Source organism: Elaeis guineensis, chromosome 12 (assembly GCF_000442705.2).
Source record: "Elaeis guineensis isolate ETL-2024a chromosome 12, EG11, whole genome shotgun sequence".
Lineage (NCBI taxonomy): Eukaryota > Viridiplantae > Streptophyta > Magnoliopsida > Arecales > Arecaceae > Elaeis > Elaeis guineensis.
Window position 1 is genome coordinate 21,201,445 of NC_026004.2, and position 24,637 is coordinate 21,226,081.

Below are 24,637 nucleotides of genomic sequence, written 5' to 3' on the forward strand. Positions count from 1 at the left end.
TATAAATCGTCCTATGATAGGGCGTTTTTATAAGTCGCTCTTTAATAGGGCAATTTTGAAACGGTTCATGGCAACTTGGCATGGCCCGACCCAACATGGCATGGATCTAAATTTAATTTTTGAAATTTTTAAAAAATATTATTTGCATCTTCAACTTGGTGAAAATGCTAATTTTGACATTCTCCAAGCATCTTTATCTATTCAAAAATACTTGACTTTTTTGAGATACAAATTCAAATTTCTCCAACCTTGTTTATAATTAACATGGCAGGATATCTTAGAAATAATGAATAATCCCAAACTCCAACTATATAATCTGTATTAAGCTCAACAATTAATTTTTTGCACAATCAAAAAAAACTATAACATATGCATTTAGATTAAAAAAAATTATAACATTAATTTTAAAATAATGTAATTCGGTAGTTGATGATTACAAAGTATTTTAGCTAAAAAAATATATATATAAATATCACAACTATCAAGAGATATATATATCAAGATACTGGAGTCTCCTCCACGTCCGCCTCTTGTAAACACATGTCGCCTCTGGCCGTTGTCATGATGGCTTGGGCACGATATCGACCGGTGGGGAGAGAGATGCTGGCATGCTTGGCCTATCAACATGTGTCTGGCATCTACCTCGAAAAACTCTTAGTCGGCCTTCACCTCTAGCCCTCTCATGCTGATCGACATGCTGCTCATCGGGTCAATATGACGTGTCTCCTAGCTTGCTCATCCTCTGCGATATAGACGCATCATCTATGAGGAGGTCGAAGTCTGAGAAGCCAGGGTATAAGGTATGATGGGCATATGATGAGGTACTCGGATTATCTGTCGATGGTGCAGAGTCTGAAGTGGTCTATCATCTTAGATGACTCGCATAGTATCGACAAGACAGTCTATAATATCAGCAAGTGCTCGATCCTTGCACCCAATAGGAACCAAATGAAAGCCACTTTTTGTCTGATGGTATGGCGATGTGATCCACTGAAATTGTCAGTATGAAAAGAAAAATAAATATTACTCATAGGATAACCATAACAACATAATAAAGTGGGGCAAAAGTAAAATGTACTTACCACAATGTCCATCACGCTGTCCGAAGGATGGAACCTCATCTCGTGCTGCTCACTCATCAATGGCGAGATGAATCGCTTAGTCATGCTCCTATACCACACCAAATATGGATTATAATAATCCATCATGGGGAGCATGGATGGACCATCCACAATCAAATCCTCCCACCGCTTCCATACGTCAATATGCTCCCGATGCTCTCTACCTCAATCGTGGCGATGCCGCCCTCATCGATCAAAACTACGGAGACCGTCACGAGTGCGCATGGTGGGGGGACGTCCTGATGTATGCCAAATTATCGCATCACACACTCCGGACAATAGATCTTCATGATACTGAAGCAAATTAGAGGTGCGCATGTCCTTCATACATACTGATTTGATCGGCATATCTCGGACAATGCGGCTAATATCTCTAGTGTGTAAGGCACCCACACTATTTGATCGTCGCGCTGCTAGTCAAGCTGATCTATATAGTATATGACTGTGTGCGGCATCGGATTGCTAGCACCAATCAGTCGAGTCCTTCATCTGTCTAAAACAAAGTCAATATGTTAGCGTGCTAAAACGTGTAGTCATTTATCATATAAAATCAATGATACCGATTGCATACCTGCATGCTAGTAGATCAGTCTGGTCGTACTGTATGCCGCCAAATGAGCCCTCAAAACCAGCATCATCCTCATCTATCAAGCCATGTCCTACTACATCACCTCCCACCACCGGTTGGTGGGCTCCTACCTTAGGGAGCACTCTATCTAGCCATCCAACATGTAAGTGCTCCCACACCCAAAGCTGTAGTAACACTAATGGTCCAGCTATCTCACGTGCATCTGGTCTAATGGTCCTGCAGAGCTCATGATACAAGATGGCTAAGATAGCGCTGCCCCAACTCAACTGTCCACATGCGTGGAGAACATGTAGTGGGAGTAAATACAACAACTGCACGTGGGAATCAGACTTACTGGTGAACAGATGGCCAACGATAAGGCAAAGAATAAATGCTCGAGCATGCCTCTGCATGGTCTCATCATCTGATAAGTCATGGAATATGTCGTGAAGCTAATGAAATCTCAGCAAAGATCCCGACAACATCGACTCTAGTGGTCTAATTCTGAATAACTCCTCACATAAATCCGACCAGATGAATCCTGCAGTACCAGTGATGGCAGGCTCGTTCACTCGTAATTTAAGAAGAACAGCAACATCCTGCAATGTGATCGTCGCCTCCTCGACGCGCAGGTGGAAAGTGTGAATCTTCTGATGCCATCACTTTACCATGATTGTGATGAGAGCCCAATCCAGCTGTATATCACATACTCTAAATACTCCATAAAAATGAGCCATATGAAGATACTCCCGGATTCTCTCATGTGGCCGTCAGGCATGCATAACGATCGAGCTTCAGTATCTATAGTGTAGGGGCCCCATATTCTCCCCAGAATATATAAGGTCACTTCGATGTTGAGTCTGAAGATACAACACGGTAGGATCTATCAGCCCCGAGTGAACATCGAAATCTGAACCTACCATGTCTAAAGCATAAAATAAAAAGACTATCTTACTGTCAAAAAATATCAAAGATGATAAGCAACACAAATGATATATAGGATAATTTGAAAAATATTTACATGACATGATTACATAACCAAAATATTTTAAAAGGAACACAAATGATACATAAAGTCTGTCTACATAATATGAACAAATACATAAATCAGCATTGTTGGGGGCATCTGCATCGATTGTGCCCAATCTTTTTGTACAATCCATATCGTACAATATTTTGGCACTCCATTGTATCCATATCATTTCGGATCCTTTTCGATTGTAGATGTCCCTTTCCTTATCTTCTTGTGGATGGGTGCAATATGAGTCTAGGTGCAATACACTCAGGCCAATAATGTGGACTCTCTGGAGGATGAAAGGTAGGTGCATATGACTGCTCAGAATGTGCAATAATATAACAGTGATCAACGAACTACTTTCAGTCCAAATTTTCACTGGCATATACAGCAAACAAATGGGAGCATAGGTAATGCAGTAACTGCCATTTCCTACATGTGCATGTGCATATCCCTAAGTCAACTGTCTATATATAATCAGGCTCATCGGAGCTATAATACCTACATCCATCCGTGCCATGCACCAGCATCCATTTACTCAGATCGTCAAGTAGATATGATTTCAGATATTAGAAACAATTGTGTCATGTTCTCTCAATATGTTGCATGCTTTGATCAAACTTTCAGAACTAATTTTGCTTTGCAATTTGATAAAAATAAACCAAAAATGCAGCATCATAGAATCGACCGTTTAGGTTAGCCTCAATATGTCTAAAATATAATCTGCATTGCCTAGAGGTAGCAATCCAATAGGGGGATGAGTTGGGTTCTTATTAAATTTTGACCAAATTTAAATTCTAAACAAGTATATGCTTCGAATTAACTCAATTAAAGTGACTGCAAAGTGTGTGATTCAAATAGTAGCAGATTCAAGATATAAGTATGAAAGAATGCAAGAATTAAAGCTATTCTAAATAAGTAGTAAAATAAGCAAAGCAAGAAGTAAAGCCACAACACAAATGCATAAAATTTATAGTGGTTCAGTACAATCCACACCTACGTCCACTCTCCAAGCTCTATTTGAAAATTTTATTATAATTTTTCTGATACAATATATTTATTTTTTTCAGGCTCACAAATAAATCCAGTTGATTTTTTAGGATCACCAACCAAAATCTTATACCAATAGTTTTTCAGGCTCACTATCAACCCAGTTGATTTTTCAAGCTCATCAACCAAAACCTATAATGTCCTATTATGGGCTTGAACGGACTTTAATCCCAAGTTTCTTTTTCCCAAAAAAATTTGTAAAGAAATCAAAATACAAAATATAAAATTTTAACACAAAAAGAAAAATAAAAAATGAAACTCTTTTGAGCACGGAGAAGAAGCTGGAGCTGGTGATTTGCTCATCGATGTTTGATTTCTTCTTCAAATGAAGCTTGAGAGGATGTGAAAGATAATGAAGAAGATTACTTTTGAAGGCTTGCTGAAATCTGTGCATAACTTTCCTATCTTTTTTTTTCTTTTTGGATATTCAATGTTCCTCACAAAAATAAAAGATTTTCTCTTTAAATCTCTTAATCTCACTTCCCAAATGATTCTCTAGCTTTCTATAACCTTGAAAGTGGCTGAAGAATGAGTTTTGACCGTTGGAGCCTTTGAAATAGCTATTAGGAATAAAAACTAGCTGTTGAAAAAGTACAGAAAACTAATCATTATAGTGCAGTCTCAGGCCACGAATCGACTCTATTTTCATTTGGAGTTGACTCGATTTTCGAGTTGACTCAATTTTTATTTTGAGTCAGCTCGATCTCAAACATGTAGATTCAGCTTTCTATTTTTTTAAGAGAGAGTTGACTTTTACTGTTCACGAGTCGATTCAAGCTTTGTGCCATATGACACCAATGTATCGGAACCGACTCAAAACTTTTTGGAGTCATTTCAAAATCTTTCAACTTTATTCTTTTATATTTTTGCCTCTTAAAATTGAATTTCTCAACCCTAGTACTTTCAAATGATGTTTTATTCTTTTAAATTTATTTTCTTCATAATGAGCCATCCAAACTTGTGAGAATTTATTCTTTTAAGTCTTTTAGTTTGGCATCTTGAGATGATTTCCTTCAAGAATAATTTCTTTATTATGAGCATCAAAGAAATCCTACATTCATTCTTAAAAAATATGATTAATAATTTTTATGCTCAAAATTTTATGATCATCAAAATCAATCATAGGATCAACAATCTTTCTCTTTTTTATGATGATAAAATTTTGAGTATATGTACAATAAAATATAATATATTTCAACCAATTTATAAATATGATCATGAAGTGAATAAACGAGCACTTGTTATAAATATATTCCTTATGAATGTTTTAATTCATCTTAAATTCAGATTTTAGAAATCAATGATCACTCTAAGAATATTTGATACTCATTTTATATGATTATCTCCATTTAAACAAATGAGCTTTCCAAGTATTTCAAACATGTGATCAATTTAAATAATTCAAGCATATACTCAACATACATCTCTCTTTTTTTGACAATATCAAAAGCTCAAGAAAAAGATCAAGAAAAATTATTAAAATCAATTTAAATATAAGAATGTATCAAATTCAAAATGCATCAAATTTAGAAAATGTATCAAAACTTATCTCTTTCTTTTTTTTAAGATATGTTCAAAATATTACTTTCTTTTCAAAAATTAGCTTGAATTCAGATATCAAAGAGCTTTTCTTTTTTTTTTTTAAATAAATTTGACTCTATAATCAGATTTTCAAATAAGTACTTTGGAGCTTTAAGAGGAATAGAACTTTTCAAAGACTTGAATGGTAAAATCAAGCACAATATTTAATTTAATATTTATTATTTTTTTCTTAATAAACTTCTGTTAATTAAATTCAGAAAAGACATATATCGAAAATATATTAAGCAAATCAATGATAGTATCAAAATAAATAAGAGTAACTTTTTCAAATTCATTTCTTGAGTAAAAATTATTTTGATACAGAAAATTTTATAATAATTTCTCAAAGCACATCAAAAATTCTATATTATATTCAAATTTTCAAATATATTTCAAAATTTGAAGTATGTGTCAAAATCATTTCCTTGAGCAAAATGGAAAAATATCTTAAATTTAGTTTAACTCTAATTAATTATCAAAAATGATGAATCAATTAAATCAAGCAAATCAAATTGAATAAGCACATGAAAGCTCAAATTAAGAAAAGTAAAATACAATGATTTAAGAATTTAAGATCAACATTCATTTTTCTCAACACAAATTAATCAGAATTTTCAATCAAATCAAGATAAAGCACTAAAAGCATTTCTCCCCCTGTTTTTGAGATTAGATACTAGAAAATTTATTTTTCTTTTAATATATCAATAATATTTTTCTCCTATGTTTCATAATTAATGCTGCATAATTTTACTTTTCAATTTTTTTTCTCCTTTTTATTTTAAATTAAATATATTTAAATTTAGATTATCAAATTCAAATATATATTCATTTGATTAATTATTTTAATATTTTCTTTCCCTTTATCTTGTAAGCAAGTCCGTCTTAGAAGTATAAGCATCAATAGCAATCAAACATTGGATTCGTTCAAGTAGAGACTAAAACTTCAAAAATTCTTCTTTTCATTACTTTGCAAGGATGTCTACATGAGATGTTTACAACAACAAACATCAAAAAGTCCAAAATGTATAGCATGTACATCTATAATGTAAGTCCTAGCATCCTAAGGATGAAGTCAAAGGCTTTAAGAGGATGGTCCGGGTTGAAAAGGTAACGGTGAGCATTATTTTAACTTTCTGTTCAGCACACGAGTCGACTCCTCTTATTTCAAGAGTCAACTCTTTAATACAGAAACAATTCAAAGGAGTTTCAAAAATTAAAATTTAGCTCAAATTAATTGATAACTAATTTTCAATCGAATGAGAGATATTCAAATTGAATTGAAGGATCAAAAATTAATTTAATAAATAATCAAATCAAAGGGATCAAAAAATAGGAATCTAGATAATAGCTCATGTATTTGGTTCAACTATGAAATTTCAAAATCTTAGGAGTAAACCTAAGATGCAATACAAATCATCACATCAAGTATTTGATCTTTTATGATCAGAATTTCTTATCTTCAAGTATTTAATTCATACAATTTTTTAGGAGAATTTCAATAACTAAGCATTTTAAGGGGGAATGTCAAAATTTAGTTCAATTTATCATTTTTGCAATTAAATAGATCTATGTATAATCATGCTTCTTTTAATTCAAGTATTCAAAGAATGAAGTGATATGAGAAAGCTAAAAGAGCATACTGAAGTTTAAAAGAATTTAAGCTCATGTGAATTAAATATTATCCATAGAAGAGAGCATGTTGATTTTGAGTTAAGTATAAAATCAATAGATTCAAACATTCAAATTATAAGCAATGATAAATCATCAAAACCAATCACTTTCTCTAAACAAATTCAGAAAATATTGATGGTATGATGTAGAAAAAAATTTAGGTTTGACCAAATACCATCACCCATCCATCCAAAGCATCTATTTCCAAGATTTGACTCTTTTCATACCCTTGGATGCTTGACATTTCTGCAAAAATTATTTACTAAACTTTGATACCCAAGTCAACTTGGGTCCACGGGAGTTAGAGCACATGGTTCCTTTTGAAATCTAAATTTGTTTAATTAATGTGTGGTCAATTCTTTTGGTATTAAATTTTAAAATTTTGTGGCCAACTTTATTGCATTTAAAGTGTTTAATAGAATAAATTTCAATTGAAGCTTTGATGAATATATTCTTCAAAAATTTTTATTTTCTAAATGAATTATAACCGATTCTTGCTTTATTGAAAATAACCTTTTGATTGTTTAATATTGTTTGAAGCTTTTGAGATTTATAAGTGAACTTTTCAAGCATATGCTTCAAATTTTTAATCTCTTTTCTTAATTTAGCATTTTCTTTCAAAAGAGAATTTTTAGATTTTAGGAGTTTTTTTTTCTTCAATGTAAAGTTTTGATTTTTTGAATTCCTCCTTCAACTTAATGTTTTCTTCAACTAAAGATTTTTTAGATTTAAAAAATACATCATTTTCATTAGCTAAAAAAAGATTTGATCTTTTAAGCTCTTTATTTTTCAGCCTTAAATTTTTGAATTCATCTATTAAATCATTGAAGGCTTCATATAGTTCATCAAATGTAAATTCAGAAAAATTATCAAAGATTACCTCATCGTCATTGGCCATGAGGCAAAGATTTGCTACTCCATCTTCCAATTCTTCTTTATCGGAGCTTGAAGTGTCGCTATCTCCCCAAATACCCATCATTACTATCTTTTTGCTCTTTTTGGGGTTCCTTTTGAGTAGGAGACAATCTGGTTTATAGTGTCTCCTTTTGTTATATTTATAACATTGACACTTCCTTTCCTTTCTTCTCCATCTTTCTTTTTCTTTAAGCTTTTCTTCAAGAGGAACTTCTTGAATTTTCTTGTCATATCCTCATCTTCTTCACCTTCAACCTCTGACTCATCTCTTTCTTCATAATATGTAGTGGATTTGAAGGCGATGGTCTTCATCTTTGACTCTTCTTCTTCTTCCTTTTGATGCATATTCAGCTCATGAGTCATGAGTGAACCAATTAGCTCTTCTAAGGACAGCTTGCTAAGATCTTTAGCTTTTTGTATGGCTGTCATTTTGGCTTCCCAAGTCTTTAGCAAACTTCTCAAGACCTTGCAAACAAGTTCATGGTTAGTATATGTTTTGTCAAGACCATTTAAAGTATTAATAATATCCATAAATCTTGAGAATATATTAGAAATAGACTCATGTGGTTCTATTTTAAATATTTTATATTTATGAATAAATATATTAATTTTAGATTCCTTAACTTGGTTTGTTCCCTCATAAGTTACTTCTAATTTGTTCCAAATCTCTTTAGCCAATGTGCAAGTTGATATTTTATTAAATTCATGCACATCTAATGAACAATAAAATATATTGATGGCTTTAGCATTTAATTGAGCTATCTTTTTGTCATTTACATCCCAATCTTTTTCAGGCTTGGGAAGGAGCACTCCATTTACATTAATAGTGGGTGTGTAAGATCCTCTAGTTATGATTTTTCACATATCATAATTTAGAGCTTGTATAAAAATTTTTATTTTTATTTTTCAAAAAAAATAGTTTGTTCCATCAAAAAGTGATGGCCAAGATATGGATTGTCCTTCGACAAATAAAAGACCACTTCAGGTTGCTATGATCTTTAGCTCCAAGACCATTAGGTCAACAACTAATAATAGAGCATCTGTTCTGATACCACTTGTTATCCAGGGATAACAACCCAAGAGGGGAGGGGAGGGTGAATTGGATTTTTATAAAATTTTGATCAAATTTAAGTTCTAAATAAATATGTGCTTCGAATTAACTCAATTAAAATGATTGTGAAGTGTGTGATTCAAATAGCAGGATTCAAGATATAAGTATGAAAGAATGTAAGAATTAAGCTAATCTAAATAAGTAATAAAACAAGCAAAGCTAGAAGTAAAATTTATAATGGCTCAGTGCAATCCGCATCTACATCCACTCCCCAAGCTTTTCTTAAAAATTTTACTATAATTTCTCTGATTATAGTGTGTTTGTTTTTTCGGACTCAAATAAATTCAGTTGATTTTTCGGGATCACTAATCAAAACTTTACACTGATAGTTTTCTGATCTCACTATCAATCCAGTTGATTTTTTGGACTCACCAATTAAAATCTATAATATCCAATTTTGAGCTTGAATGGGCCTTAACCCCAAGTTTCTTTCCTCTAAAGAAACTTGTAAAGAAATCAAAATATAAAATATAAAATTTTAGCACAAAAAGAAAAATAAAAATGAAACTCTTTTGAGTGCGGAGAAGGAGCTGGTGATTTGCTCTTTGATGCTTGATTTCTTTTTCAAATGAAGCTAGAGAGGATGTGGAAGATGTTGAAGAAAATTGCTTTTGAAGACTTGCTGAAATCTGTGCACAACTTTCCTCTCTTTTTCTTTCTTTTTGGATATTCAATGTTCCTCACAAAAATAAAAGATTCTCTCTTTAAATTCCTTAATCTTGCTTCCTAAATGATTCTCTAGCTTTTTATAATCTTAAAAGTGGCTAGAGAATATGTTTTGACCGTTGGAGTCCTTGAAATAGCTATTAAGAACAAAAACTAGCCGTTGGAGAAGTATAGAAAACTAGCCATTGTAGTGCAGTCCTAGGCCACGAGTCCATTTGATTTTTATTTGGAGTTACTTGATTTTCGAACCGACTCAATTTTTGCGTCGACTCGATTTTTATTTTCAATCAACTCGATCTTAGATATGCAAAATTCAACTTTCTATTTTTCTGAAAGAGAGTCGACTTCTACTATTCATAAGTCGATCGAGCTCTGTGCCACATGATACCAACGTGGCAGAATTGACTCAAAATCTCTCGGAGTCAACTCAAAACCTTCCAACTATACTCTTTTTATATTTTTGCCTCTTAAAATTGAATTTCTCAATCTTAGTGCTTTCAAATGATATTTTATTCTTTCAAATTCATTTTTTTCATAATGAGCTATCCAAACTTGTGAGAATTTATTCTTTTAAGTCCTTTAGTTTGGCATCTTGAGAGGATTTCTTTCAAGAATAATTTCTTCACTGTGAGCATAAAAAAAATCTTATATTCATTCTTGAAACACATGATTAATAATCTTTATGCTCAAAATTTTGTGATCATCAAGATCAATCATAGAGTCAACAATCGCTGATACCTATATGATGTGGTCCACCAAACAGATTCATCTGAAACAGCTGCTAATATTCTTTTATGCTAATATGAAATTATGTCAATCTTTATATGGTCACGTGCCTCATAATGGCACAAACGCTATAAAAATCATGATCAGCTACTACGACTCTCACCTTCACAAATGACAAATGCTACAGGATAGATACTTTTATTTCCATCCTTTCCCACAGCTATCACGAGAGTACCTTTATATCAGTCATATAGATACATTGCGTTGATACTAATCAGTGGGTGACAAAACTGAAAGCCCTGAATGTATGGATCGAATGCCCAAAAAACTCTGTGGAACACCTCTGTGTTTGCTTCTATTGTAAGAATTTTTGCAAAATCTACCACGGTCCCCTCGTTGGCACGACAAACTGCAGCTAGATAAGGATCCAATGTGTTATAGGACTCTATCGAATTTCCAAATAGCTCGCCCATAACAAATTATTTAGCTATCCATGTTTTTCCGTAAGATACCTCGCACTGCCATATATCATGTACATAAGCCTGATAGGTTGATATGGATATAGATATTTCTCCCTTAATTGATCCTTTAATGATATCGACAATCATACGTGCATCAAGCTATGGATAATCTCGCATCATATCTGTATTCAAGCATGTGTGTGATCCTTTATATACCATAATCTTTCATCGCTGCATCTTGGTCTGAAGGAATGCATGGAGATGCATGCATCAAGTATCAGACTATTTACACATGATGCTCCATTTAACTTTATCTGACTCGATGACTTTGAAAGAATGGTGGATGCAAATGGCATACTGTTTCACAGCACGTTGAACTTGTTCTTTCAACCCGAATACCATTCTCTTTTTTAACTCTTCATTTTTACCAAAAAATGGACATTCTGGCAATGCTCTATGAGATGCAGCCTCATCGTTGTTGGATGCATCAACTAACCCAAATTTAGGAATAAAGAATACCTCGTGTGATGGAACATCTTCTTCTACACTAGACTCTTCACTGTCACTGCCATTAGACTCCGCATCATCATCCTCATCTTCATCATCAGTAAGATTGAGATCATAACTGACAACGACTTCATTTTCGAATAAAGTTGTATCGGCCGTTGCGGTTTCCAATCCTTCAACCCAGGCATGGCATGCATGTGGTTGATTAAGTGATACAAGGTCGTTAGCTCCATGCTCAACATACTCCATGGTAGCTGCTACATAACTAGGACCGATCCCCACATCATCAAATGCGGCATTACTCCACTATTGATACACAGCCTCTTCCCCTGCCATCCACTGATGACTATCAGTTACAGATACAGCTGGGGTGCCATCAAACTCATATCTAGTTTCATCGATCATTGGAGATGCATCAAGTAGAGATCCCCCCATGCCTGACTGTGCAAGTGGAGTAGATACAAGCTGAGACATACTTACATGCTGTTCACCACCACCTGAAACTTCAACCGCTGCTGGTTCGATAAAAATTTTAACTGTCAGAAGCATCTCTTGTAATGGGATGCCCAAGACGATATACGTTATCTGATCATCTTCAATAGGTATAGCCAAATATTGTCCAGCCGTATGAATTGAAAATCTATAAATTAGGAAAACTTCACATTCATTGGGATCCCATCTAGTGACAGCATAGTAGACCCACACAAATTCTTGATATACTGCATTACAATCTACCATAGCCATCCAGGTCCTTCCACTATCATAATATATACCATTAATATCATGACTGATCCTTCAATCTTAATGGAAGATAACAGTGATAAGTCTCAAATCTATTTTTCAAAAATTGCTATGAAAACTAACTGCATAAATATACAAATTGTAAGGCACATTTTTTAAAATGAATCCCTAAGTTTGAAATGCAGGACAGATGCATTTCAAACTTGAGTCCATAAGTTTGACAGGCAGATCTTCGGCAATGAAGAGATCCAACCCATCTTACAATAGGAAAAGTCTTAAATTTGAAATGCAGACGATGGATCCAACCCAAAAACTATAGAGCAAGTCCTAAGATTAAGCTTCCAAAACCTCAAGAAACCACACCAAACAAAACCTAATAAATCCCTCCAATCTCCCTTAGGTGCTCTCTTTCCCCACATATCTACCCAAAAAGAAGAAAAAACAAGAATAACAAGCAAAAAAAAAAAAAAACAACAAAATAAATGTCTTACCTCTTAATACTCCAATGTAGATAATCGAAGATGGAGAGCCGACCGCCCACACACATGAGAGGGAGAGGGGGAGAAAGAGGGAGAGGCTGTCTACACGTATGAGAGGGAGAGTGGAAGAGAGAGGGAAAGGGAGAGTTGTTGCTCGACTGCACACACGAGATGAAGAGGGAAAACCTGATTACTCGACCTCACGCACAAGAGAGAGAGGGAAAGCCGATGGACGCACGAGAGCGAGAGGGTGCAGAAGAGGAACAGAGAGAGAGGTCTCGGATTTTTGAATGGTTAGGCTCTGAGGAAATCGCTACACGACCCAAAATACAAGACGGACGGAAGTCTCGAGTTTAAGAGTTACCTTTTGATAAGATGATTCATATAATCACCCTGACATAAAACGACTTTGTTGTCCAATGCATTCGATCCATCTGACATTGGATGTGATGCATCAGCACAAAAAATCACCTTATGATAGAACGGTTTTGCTACCATAAATAATTTTAAAATAATATTATTTTAATAAAATATTTTAAAATTAACCTTATTTTGATAAAAAATCCAAAATCCTCAGAAGTGAACACGTATCTCCAACAATGATTCAATTAGTATCACCATCACATCTCCCTCGGGATAGGGTAATAGGGCACGTTTTAGTTGCTTTTATAGACATTTATACACCCTGATTTTGTGAGTTATTCAAAATTAATCTGGAAATATCCAACTTTCTAACTTCAAATGGTCCAACTCGTCCTGTTTTTTATGAATGTTTTTATTTGGTTGTCAAACAGCTCCACCTAGAATCTAGAAATCCAAAATGAACACTACCTGAAGCTTCAGCATCAGATAGGAACTGGAAAACTATTATCTGACTCCCAATTTGTACAGGCTTGAAACAAATAGTCAGAGAAAGAATTGAATAATGCCATCAATTTTAATGAATAGAGAAGCAAACAACGAGGCCTGCAGTTCCAAGATATAAAGTTTAGCTGATCTAATAACATGCCAAATGGCCAATCTAGGAAGAGCAGCAAGTACTCTTCTGGTTGACAGGTTGTCCACGAATCTGCACCGTTGGAGGCCTAGCATTGTTCATAGTTGGTTGGCTCGCCATCCTGAAAACAGCAAACATGCATGTTTATAGTTTATGATACATGATATGCTTAACATGAGGTTTCCAACATCCCTACCTATTCTTAATTGCAGCAGCCATGGCCATGAAAGCCTCCTCCACATTGGTTGCATTTTTGGCACTAGTCTCCATGAAAGGGATACCAATTTCATTGGCAAACGCCTGACAAAATGGCATCAGGATTAGATCTTTCTAAGATGTTAGACAAAATCAAATACAATTTCTAACGGAATATCCATAGAAGGTAGATAAAACATGGCATGTATGAATATATCACCTACTACCTTAATGATAAAATTGATTCATCTAACATGTTATTCTTTGCAATCAGCTACTAACAGAAAAAGAATAGATCACCTTGGCTGTCTCAGATGACACAACTTTGTTTGCAGTAAGATCACACTTGTTTCCAACCAGAAGCTTGTTGACATTTTCACTTGCATAACGGTCAATCTCATTCAACCACTGCTTAACATTATTGAAGCTCTCCTCATCTGTCACATCATAAACCACCTGTACATCAAGTGAGTATAAATAATCGTCAGGAAGCCCTTCAATTCCATAGAGTAAGAATAAAAATGATGCGGGATGTATGGAGAAATAACTGACAATAATTCCATGAGCTCCTCGGTAGTAGCTGCTAGTAATTGTCCTGAAGCGTTCTTGTCCAGCAGTGTCCCACTGTAACAAACAGGGCAAACGAAGAGGCTCAACATAAACAAGAAATCTCAAGGTAATTCAGAACAACAATATAGTGATTTTATAGATAGGGTTGGATCAAAATGTGGAACAATTTTGTACATAGGGTCCATGTACATATTTTTTTTAAGAACATACATGGGGTCAATATGACAATACCCCGAACCCACCAACCCTAAATAAGGAATGGACCCAAGAAAACTAATAAGAAAACTAGAGAGTTTCTAATCTAGATATATGATAGCTATACTTCTCCAAGACTATAAGCTAGCTTTCTGTCAATCATAATTCTAATTCTTTAGGACCTGGCAATATCTAATCAAAATCTTTTTTTTTTTGGTCAAACTAATTTATTATTTTTCCAAAACAAAATAACAATAAAAAACTTAAATGTAATTACTAGTCGTAAGAAAATTACTAGCAATGTAGTATTCCGGATCATACTACAAGTTGGAAATAAACAACTTTAAAAGAAAAAGGAATCAAGCATGTCCCTCATATGAAAATCTTGGCATTTGTATTTGATGTGAGCAAGCGAACGAGCGAGCGAGAGAGAGAGCAGCAAGGTTTAATGGTTTGTTCACCCCCTTATTTTACTCGCAGCATAAAAAGCTAGAAATCTCCAATAATTGAAAAGCCCAGCTGGTGTGCTCCAAGAGACAGATGCAACCATTAGCTTTCTTCTATGGTCTATGTGATCAAAAATTCCTGAAAGAATGAGGGCGAACATACTCACCCAATATTAGTCCCAATTAAAACCCAAACCAGTGGGACCAGATATGGATCCAATTAGACCATCCTGACTTGATAATCCTGTTGGATCTTACTATTATACTTTTCACACGTCACCCTGCTACAAGTCCGATCTTAAAATGTTTGGACACTACTTTGCAGAATATACCATGATAAAATACAAGCCACTTCAAACCCTAAAGGAAGCATGCATTTTCTTTTATTTACCCAAGCATATTATTATTATATGTGCCTTCTAGGAAATATCACATCCACATTAATCACATTAAACAAGAATGTCATACTCACGATCTGAAGTTTAATGGTCTTCCCGTCCTGCTCCACAGTGCGTATTTTCTATAAAAAAGAAGACTGCATAAGTATAATTTACACATACTCCATCCAGTCAAAACCATCATCAAGGAAAAAGTCATACTTACAAAATCAACTCCAATGGTGCTGATATAACTCTCCAGATACGAATCATCCTAACCAACATAAAAGAGAATGATTAGTAAGGCATGCAAACAATCACTTTATCGACAATACAGAATGATGCCATTTTAATAAGAAAATAAGACCATAAGTCCTAATATGATAGATGGAAAATCATATAACTCCAATTTTCAAGGCGTGCTTTACAATACAGAAAACATATCGCTAGCATCTTTCCATTCTAGATAAAGTAGCAGTCCGGAACACCAAAGAACAAGGAAAAAAATATTTAAAAGTTCCCAGCAAGAATTTAGACTGAGAGATCCTTTCTTCTTCTAATTAGTGCCTATGACCAGCCTGCATATACTCAACCACATTGATGTTTAAAAGGTCATCGCCATCTACAAGCAAACCAATGGTATGTATTACCATAAAGTGATTCCTGATAGTGGTCGTGTGTGAACACAAGCATGTAAAGTTTTGTAACAACTTCCAAATTTGTTAAGAAGAGATACAAGGCTCTATTTTTTCTTTCTTGGGAAAATGATGAATATGCATGATATTTAAGCATTATTATGCCATTGTCTCATGCATAAAGAAAATCAATGTCCTTCCATGTTCTTCATGATTCAAAAGAAAAATAATCACCACTTAACATACAATTAAGGGAAAATTAACTAGTCTCCTTACCGCAAACCTTAGAAGAAGACATGATTTGCCAACACCAGAGTCACCAATAAGCAGAAGCTTGAACAAATAATCGCTGCAAAAGAGAAAAGCTTCAGGGGTCAATTCTCTGTGAGATCATTTTCAAGACAAATAAGAAAGTAAGGAGATCATCCATTTAACTATTATGAACTGCTATAAAAATTATTTGGTTATACTTTATTTGATTCACCGCATATCATGACGTGCAAACAAGAAAGGAAAAATAATCTATGCTACCAGTTAGTACCATGGCTTTTATCACTGTAATGATGTGGTGAACTGATTGAGATATGCAGCTAAGACCAAAAGTCCAATAAGTAAAAGACTCAGGTTTGTGGCACACAGGAGCAGAGCAAGGAAAGACATAGAATCGTGGATGGAAATCCTAGACAGGACAAGAAAATGCAAGTGTTGAGAAGATAAGGTGATAGAACTCCTCATGGATGGCAAAGAAGAACAACTCATATATCCAACCCAACAAGTTGGGATATATGTAGCCAAAATCAATAGGGTGCTGGATTCACTTTATAACCTCACTTAACTCACTAAAACACCTATTTCATAATGTGTTCATCCATCTTACCATTTTTTTTTCTTGATCTATATCAAAAACAATCTCAGTCTAGCAAAAATAAATTATTCATTATTTTACCATACCATGAGCAGATTCTAATTAATTCAATATTACTTAATTAGACGCTTCAGTTATGCTTCTACAACCTAATTTTGTTTTAAAAACCACTGCTTCACCACACACACCCAAATTCACTTTTGCACCTGTTCTTTATTCAGGTATCTAAAGTTACAATGTGGCTTATTGGCTTCTTTCTATGCTCAGCTTATGCCATCATATAATAAATCTAGCTTGTGCTCTTTTGGGATTTGACCAGCCTCAATGTATAACTGAATAGTATAAGAATCTCTTGAATAAGTATTTTTTATTGACAAGAAACCAAGGACTACATATCACCAATATAGGTTTAACTATATATCACCATTAAGGGAAACATATAACTTGTGAATGCCTTCCTAAAATGATTCGATAAACAACAAAAGTTACAGAATGGTTTCCTCATTAGCAGTAATCTACAGAAAAAGACCCATAATGGTCACAACATGCAATTACAGATGTTTAATTTTCACCAATCTCTAGTCACAGTGACACCTTAAACATCAAACATATATCTTAGGACTTAGATATTGTGATAACTGGACACCTACATCCAAGCATGAATGTTAAAAACCAGTCTGAGATATGCTGCCAAATGGAAGAGTTCATAGAAGTTAGAGCAGCATCTATTCCAAAAGTGAATATTCAAATTCCCAATGGGACCATCACATCTCTTACAAGAATCTATTACTTAAGCTAACAAGTGATACCTTGTACTGCTACGGCTTCCACTATATAATACTTCAAGCAAGCGCATCATTACAGTAGACATAGAATGAATCAAAAGCATAAAACAAGGTTTACAGTATTAGGAACAGTGCCTACATGAGTCAAGAACTGACCATGCTAACACTTGGCATGCAACAATATCGGAAAATACACAACTTCAAAGAAAGTTTTGCAGTTGGAAGATTAGGATATGCTCCTTCATTCATTTATCTATAAACGATCATTTTTTACCACTTTATAGTAGTATGTTTATATGCTTAGTTAGACATAACATAATCTTTAATTCATCTTTCAAAAGTTAGCATCATAGATCATCACAACACTCTGTTCTTAAATTGTTATACCAAATGCATTGCACAATTTTGCTAATTTACAAATAATCATATTCACATGTTAACAACACAAATAAGTGTTCCATTCATAACAAAACTATTAAGGGGGGCATATAACTATGACAAAACATTGCTAATTTTTACATTTAACTGCTTTGTCTGTAAGAAGCCTATATAGGGATGGTACTATGGAAAGCTGATATGTCATCTTAAAATTTTTCTTTTGAATAGTTTCTGATCGATAAATCAGATCTCAATATCTCCAAAAAACAGCAAAAAGAACAATGAAGTGAGCTCCATCCTCCCCCAGATGGAAACAAGATTATCCAGTATGCTTGTGCATGAACTTAAAAATGGGAAAGCAAGCTAATAACCCATACTACTGTTTATCAACCTGCACCATGTGTATGAAAGAGAGATGTACCGGAACAAGGTCGTATGCAGCAATAAAATCCAATGTGAAAGGTTATAGATGAAATCCCATGTAAGGCACTGAACAATTTTGAATGGGGCTGAACACATATGACATGAGTTGAATATCAGCTGCATTTTTATTTAGTTGATATGGAGATGGATATGTCATGGGAAAAAAACTAAAATTTGGATCTATATTTGTTCTAAACAGATATAGGTGTACTATTAGCTACACCATATTTTGTTTGAACTTTGAAATGAATACAAGTTGGATATTAGTCATCCCCTTGTCATACATTGTTTAAAAGAATTAGATGCGATATGGGTATTGGTGTGAGGGAACTAGAAAAGCTGGAAAACATAGAACTTCTACTGGGTAAAGTTTTTCGGTCTAAAAAATGACCTAACAAAAGAAAAACTAAAGTGTCTGAAGGATATCTGGGGACAAAAAGAACCGAAACACAAGCAACCAATTGTCATCCTTAAATTAATAACACCTCCACATTTTTCCTTAAAAAAAAAAAAAAAAAAACACATACATGTTCCCCAATATTGGTCGCAACATTAGAGATCTACAAGCAGATAATTGAGGCTCATGAAAGATATTTCCTACAGCATTTGTAAAAGAAGAAATGAAAGAAAAAGAAAAAACTTAGGTATCATTTGAGATCACTTCTATTTTTCTTATCTTTAGAAACAAAAAAAAAAGAATTTTTGTTCATACTTTATTTCTAAATTATTAAAAATATAAACATATTTGGTATAGTCAACTAATTTTGAATATATAAACATGATCTTGGTGGTTGAGATGGTGATAGTGGTGTGGGAGACAATGGAGACCGTAGTGGTGGTATCAACGTGGTAGAGGCACTAATGATGTGGTGGGAGCAATGATGACGATGATAGTGGTCTGACAGAGACATAGTGGCAGTGCTAATGTGGCAAAGCTGGAGGTGCAGCAGTTGTGGTGGTAGTGGCAAGTTGGCAACAATGTCAGAGGTGGAGGCGACGGCGATGCCGACAATAGTGGTGGTAACAATGGCAACAGTGATGGCAACGATGATGATGGAGACAATGATGATGACAATAGTGATGATGAGGGTAAAGGATATGCATTTCTTGTTTTTGAAAATAAAGTAAGAGTTTCTTACTTTCATTTTTTAGAAATAATGAAATGCCTTTGAAAACAAAAAAATAAAACAATAGCACCAAACATGTTTTTTTGTCTTTATTTTCATATTTTTAAATAAAAATAAAAAATAAAAGTGATGCCAAACAGGCCCTTAGTTAATGTTTGAAGCAAAGATATGACTAAATGAAGGCACATACTATTGTACGTATTAAAACAATATGAAAAAGGAATATCAAAACACTAGCCATATTTATGTGTGCATGTCAATAAACATTCCAAGGCCAGCTATCGTATGTTATATAGACCATATTATCTCCCATTCATGACAGTTCCAAAACAACTAAAGGGGGTGTGCTTGGTTCGCGACCGGAATCGAAATCGGAATGAAAATCAGAATGGCTTAGAATCGGAATCGAAATAACCAAATTCTCCTAAGTGCTTGGTTTGTGACCGGAATCGAAATCGAAATCGAAATTGGAATAAAAATTTGAATCTATAGAGAGTAGGGATTGAGTTCTATATAAATTGGATCATTCCAATTCCATCCCAGAATCGAAATCGGAATGGGATTCCTCCCAACCAAACGGTTGGAATGGGAGTCACCCATTCCCATTCCGATTCCATACCCCACTCCCCCCAACCAAGCACCCCCTTACATCATTTGAAAAGCAACATAAAAGCAAATTGTATCCAATTTATAATTATAGTAACTTGACAACTTATATTAATTGATAAATCGACCACTACCCAGAACCATGTGAAATCCTAAAACATCATTATGAAGCAGAAGTCCCAAACAAAGACACAAAGTTGGAAACCAGTACCTAGCACAACGAAAGATAGAACCCCACAAGCCAAATTGTGATTCAATTGTTTGTAGTAACTCCCAGCTACCAGCTACCAACCACCCAAGAGCCATTAGAGCATTTTCTAGCAAGGCACCATTGAAACCCTTGCCTTCCTCGTACTTCATTCTACAAAGGAACAGCATTTTTTGCCACCCACCTATCGAGCATTAGAAAACTTTGACAAGTGCTTCCCACCATTCAATGGGAGGATTAGCCCTACAAACTTCCAGAAGCCACCATATAGCCACAACCCACGGCCCCAACATGATTAGTGGGCTTCTCTTAGGCTTAGTGGCCCTTAGGCCCCCTCAGAAGAAGAATGGTCCACATTGAAGAGGAAGTAGAGGAAGGAGGATGACTTCATGGCACCAGAAGCAATGCAGAATGGAAATCCCAATGCCATCCATAGTAGGTTCCTTTAGGGTCCAATGGAGATGGGGCAGACTACTTAGGCAAGACCGAAGACCCATCACATTGGGCCTATATTATATAATAGCCATTCCAAGGCTCTATGTTATATAAACTATATTATCTCCCATTCACTCTGGTTCAAACTTTGACACTAAATTTACATCATTCTATAACCAACACCAAAGCAGATTGTGTCCATTCTTATAGTAAATTGATAACTTGTACTAGTTGATAGTTCAGTCCTAACCCTAATACCATGCCAAACCCTAAAATACCACTAGGAAGCAAAAGCTCCAATTCTCCAAATAAAGTTAAAAAGCTGGAACCTTTGCAAGCCAAACTTTGATCTATGACCTGCCATTGTTTGAAGTAAGTAATGGCTCCTAGCCAGTCCAAGAGCCAACAAGAGCATTTATTAGCAAGGCACCATTAAAAGTTTAAAACCCTAGCCCTTGTAAGTTTATTTCATTGTAGAAAGGATCGCTATGTTTCCCACCTCCTATTGACCATAAGAAATGTGGTTCTCATAATGTTTTATTGAAGGACTAGAGGTTTTCAATTGGCTTAAACTATACAAATACCCAGATCTGAATCCAGCAGAAAATCATCAAAGCGATATCCAGATTTGAAAAACTTTTAAGGAAAAAAAAAAAAACAATTTGGATCAGAGTTGGATATGTGTACACATATCTATGTCTAGCAGAATTTGGATACGGAAGTGGATCCAAGCAGATCTACAACCAGTTTTCAGCCCTACCAATGGGGCCACTATGTATCTAAGACACAATTTGGTGCAAATTGGGACTTCAATCCTAACATGAATGAAGACCAATACCATGACATACCCTAGTTAGAAATTCCTGAAAAGCAACATTAAACAATGAACAACCCTCTTAAATTAACACTTATAAAATGGAGTTAGATGACCTAAAACGTCTACTCATAGAGGGGTTCCACCTACGTCGCCTTGACACCTAACTCCAACACTTAGACACTGCCTCTATTTTCCAAGGGTTGTTCATGGTTATATCACTATCTAAAGCTAACTAAACTAAATGAATTCAGCTCCTCAATTAAATAACTAAGAACTGAAATTTCCTTCTTACCTTGACAACTTTGACTGACATAAACAAAGAAAGAAAAATAAATTTTTAAGTGAAAAACAATCAAATAGGATGAGAAATAAAAACAAACCATATCACATATGGAACAAAAACAATTTCAACCGTCATGTTGATTGATAAAAAATTGTGATATTTTATAAATCAGAATGTATACCTTGATGAGGTATTATTCCAATAAGTGAATAGATAAATATGCTAAACCCTATATATACCAAGATTTTAAATCCCATGGGACGGAGGTATTCTAGTATCTCAATGAAATGGGATACCTACTGTCCCATCCTGTCCCGATAGCCATCCCAGTTATACATGCGATAGATATCCTCCATCTCTCTCCCCTTCTTTTGGTCTTTCCTACCTTCTTTTTTCGTCTTCCTTCCTTTCTTTCCTTTCTTTCTTTCTTTTTGTCATCCCTTCATTTTTTTTTTCCTTTTTCTTCTTTCTCTTTCCTTCCTTTCTTTTTCATCTCCCTTCGTTTCTTTCTTTTGCTTTTATTCTTCCTTCTTTTCACTCTTCTCTTTTTTTCAACTTCCTTTCTTTCTTTTCTCTTTCTTCTTTTTTTCCTGTATGGATGGATTTTAGAGTCTTGACCCATCCTAATCCCATTTTCTCACAGAAATGAGATGGAAGGACTAGGACACCCCTTTCCCACTGGGACATAAAACCTTATATATACAACCAATAAATGCAAAATAAAACTAACTAGCACCGGCTAGGTCAAACAATTTCCTCAAAACAACCCAAAACAAGTACACTATCCATTTATGCACCGTGTTCTTTTCAATATGACAAAGCTCCTAAAAATAATTGAACAAAATGCTTCATTTAAAATAAAAAAATTACAAATAGTGCTGCCTCCTCTAGTTAATACCCTAAAGCCTAATTTTTTTTGGTAAAAGAGAGATCAAATTGATGAACATGAATGATGTAAATCTGAATATTAATCTCCATGTTAATTATCCAATATCCATTGAAACACCAGGTTAAATTCTCTTATGTGCTTATTATGTGACCATAAGAAATTTTTTACATCATTTCTACACTATTTCACTAACGAATGTTGACCTGAAGAAATTATCAAGATAAAACATTATTTCTTCTATGACAAAACCTTCAAAGAGACAGATCTAAAACGTCGGTTACACCTTTAGCTAGAAAGTAGCTGGTCGGTGAAATTTACAGCAATAAATGCTGCCACTAAAGTCGAGTACAAGGTTGCATGCTGTAGATTAATAGCACAAAACAGGTTCGGAAAAAAATCTCTATCAATATGGTCAGATTTCTGAAATTGGTATGCTATAACTACCACACATCACAAGCCAAAAGTATGATGCCTTCATAAACCACTTTTAATAAGGGATCCCATTGTGGTATCATGAGATGCTTTCAGTGCAATGAAATTATGAATTCAAAAAATTTTGGATGTACACATCCACCACTTTTTCTAAGGAAAAAAGGAAAAAAAACTTGCACCATATGAGTCCGACCACCATGTACCTAACGTACTCTAAAACAAAAATAAATTGGAGTATTTCCAGGATATGAAGACAACAACTATCGCAATGCAAATTAGGGACAAAATTCCACCATATTTCACTAATACACCAATATAGCAAAGGCATGAAGGCTAAACTCATCGCAACACAATGGATGTCAACCAAAGATCAGTCCTTTAACTAACACGACAAGTATATCCCAATACAATTTGAAGAAAAAATCATCAATCACAATACACACCACCGTCAGTTTCATGCACACAATTAACACAGACAATAATAACCAAGCTGGGTCCTCAATCCAGATTCAAAATCCAATCCCACGCCAGATCTGGATCCAAAACATCCGATCCGGAACGCACAACAGGTCAACGTCCCAAATTAACCATCTAATCCGCCCCTTCCAATCCCATTTCCCAACCGAAAGAGATAACAGACGCCAGATCGCTTCAATAAACCGGAGTAAATCTGAGCAGAGGAATAACTCAGTTGGCCAGATCCTACCCCAACACTAGCGCAGCCGATCAAAAATCGAAAACAAATCTATCTATCTTCGAATCGAGACTTATAGAGGAAAGATACTAATTGGGAATTTGGGGACTTACTACTCCGGATTCATGGAGGGAGATCGAGGTAACAGGTCCTCCGGCGGGATTCGCAATGAGTTTTTTCGCCGGAAAAGGGATGCAGACGATGGAACCGTCCCTCTCTAGGGTTTCGAGAAGAGCAATAGAATCAGGAACGAGGAAAGAGAGAGAAGATGGTGAGAAATCCAATAGCGAAGGGAGACGAGGGGAGAGCATTAATAAAAAAACTGGCGTGCGAGGAAGGTAAGGTTCAAGGAAAGCGTAACGCCGGAAACCGTGCGAGATCAAAACAAAGGACCGAATCACGTATTTAGCCTTGTACTTCTTTTGATAGGCACGCGAACTACAGGCGAGTTGCTACCGTTGCGTGCATAACTTGAACGTGGATAAGCATAATGTGGTGGTTTTTTTATCAGGAATGGGACTTCTGACTTGTGTAATAATCCATTCTAGACAACTGTGTTTTTGCATACATTGATGTGATTTGGCTGCAATTTATTTGTGATTTCGGGTCTTAAGGCTTGGTTATGAGAGTTCAGACTTGTCTAGAAAATTTAAGGCACGTTTGATCGG

The 24,637-nt window shown here is 34.9% G+C and overlaps 1 protein-coding gene and 1 long non-coding RNA gene across 3 annotated transcripts; both read right to left on the minus strand.

Moving 5' to 3' along the window:
- Positions 1-438: 438 nt before the first annotated feature.
- Positions 439-12,122, minus strand: LOC114914698 (uncharacterized). The gene is made up of 4 exons (XR_012135689.1): positions 7,887-12,122; positions 1,693-2,549; positions 1,083-1,610; positions 439-990 (listed from the first exon to the last, which is right to left on the minus strand). It is a non-coding gene; the product is annotated as an uncharacterized lncRNA (long non-coding RNA).
- A 1,393-nt stretch (positions 12,123-13,515) lies between these two features.
- Positions 13,516-24,359, minus strand: LOC105054747 (GTP-binding protein YPTM2). Of its 2 annotated transcripts, XM_010936335.4 has the most exons (8): positions 24,083-24,359; positions 16,304-16,376; positions 15,619-15,666; positions 15,488-15,535; positions 14,357-14,428; positions 14,105-14,260; positions 13,806-13,909; positions 13,516-13,730 (listed from the first exon to the last, which is right to left on the minus strand). In XM_010936335.4, the coding sequence occupies exons 1-8, from the start codon at positions 24,094-24,096 to the stop codon at positions 13,634-13,636; spliced, it is 612 nt and encodes a 203-aa protein (XP_010934637.1). In that variant the 5' UTR covers positions 24,097-24,359; the 3' UTR covers positions 13,516-13,633. The 2 variants fall into 2 exon arrangements, with proteins under 2 accessions (XP_010934637.1, XP_010934636.1); XM_010936334.4 differs by having other exon boundaries at positions 14,105-14,428.
- Positions 24,360-24,637: the final 278 nt, after the last annotated feature.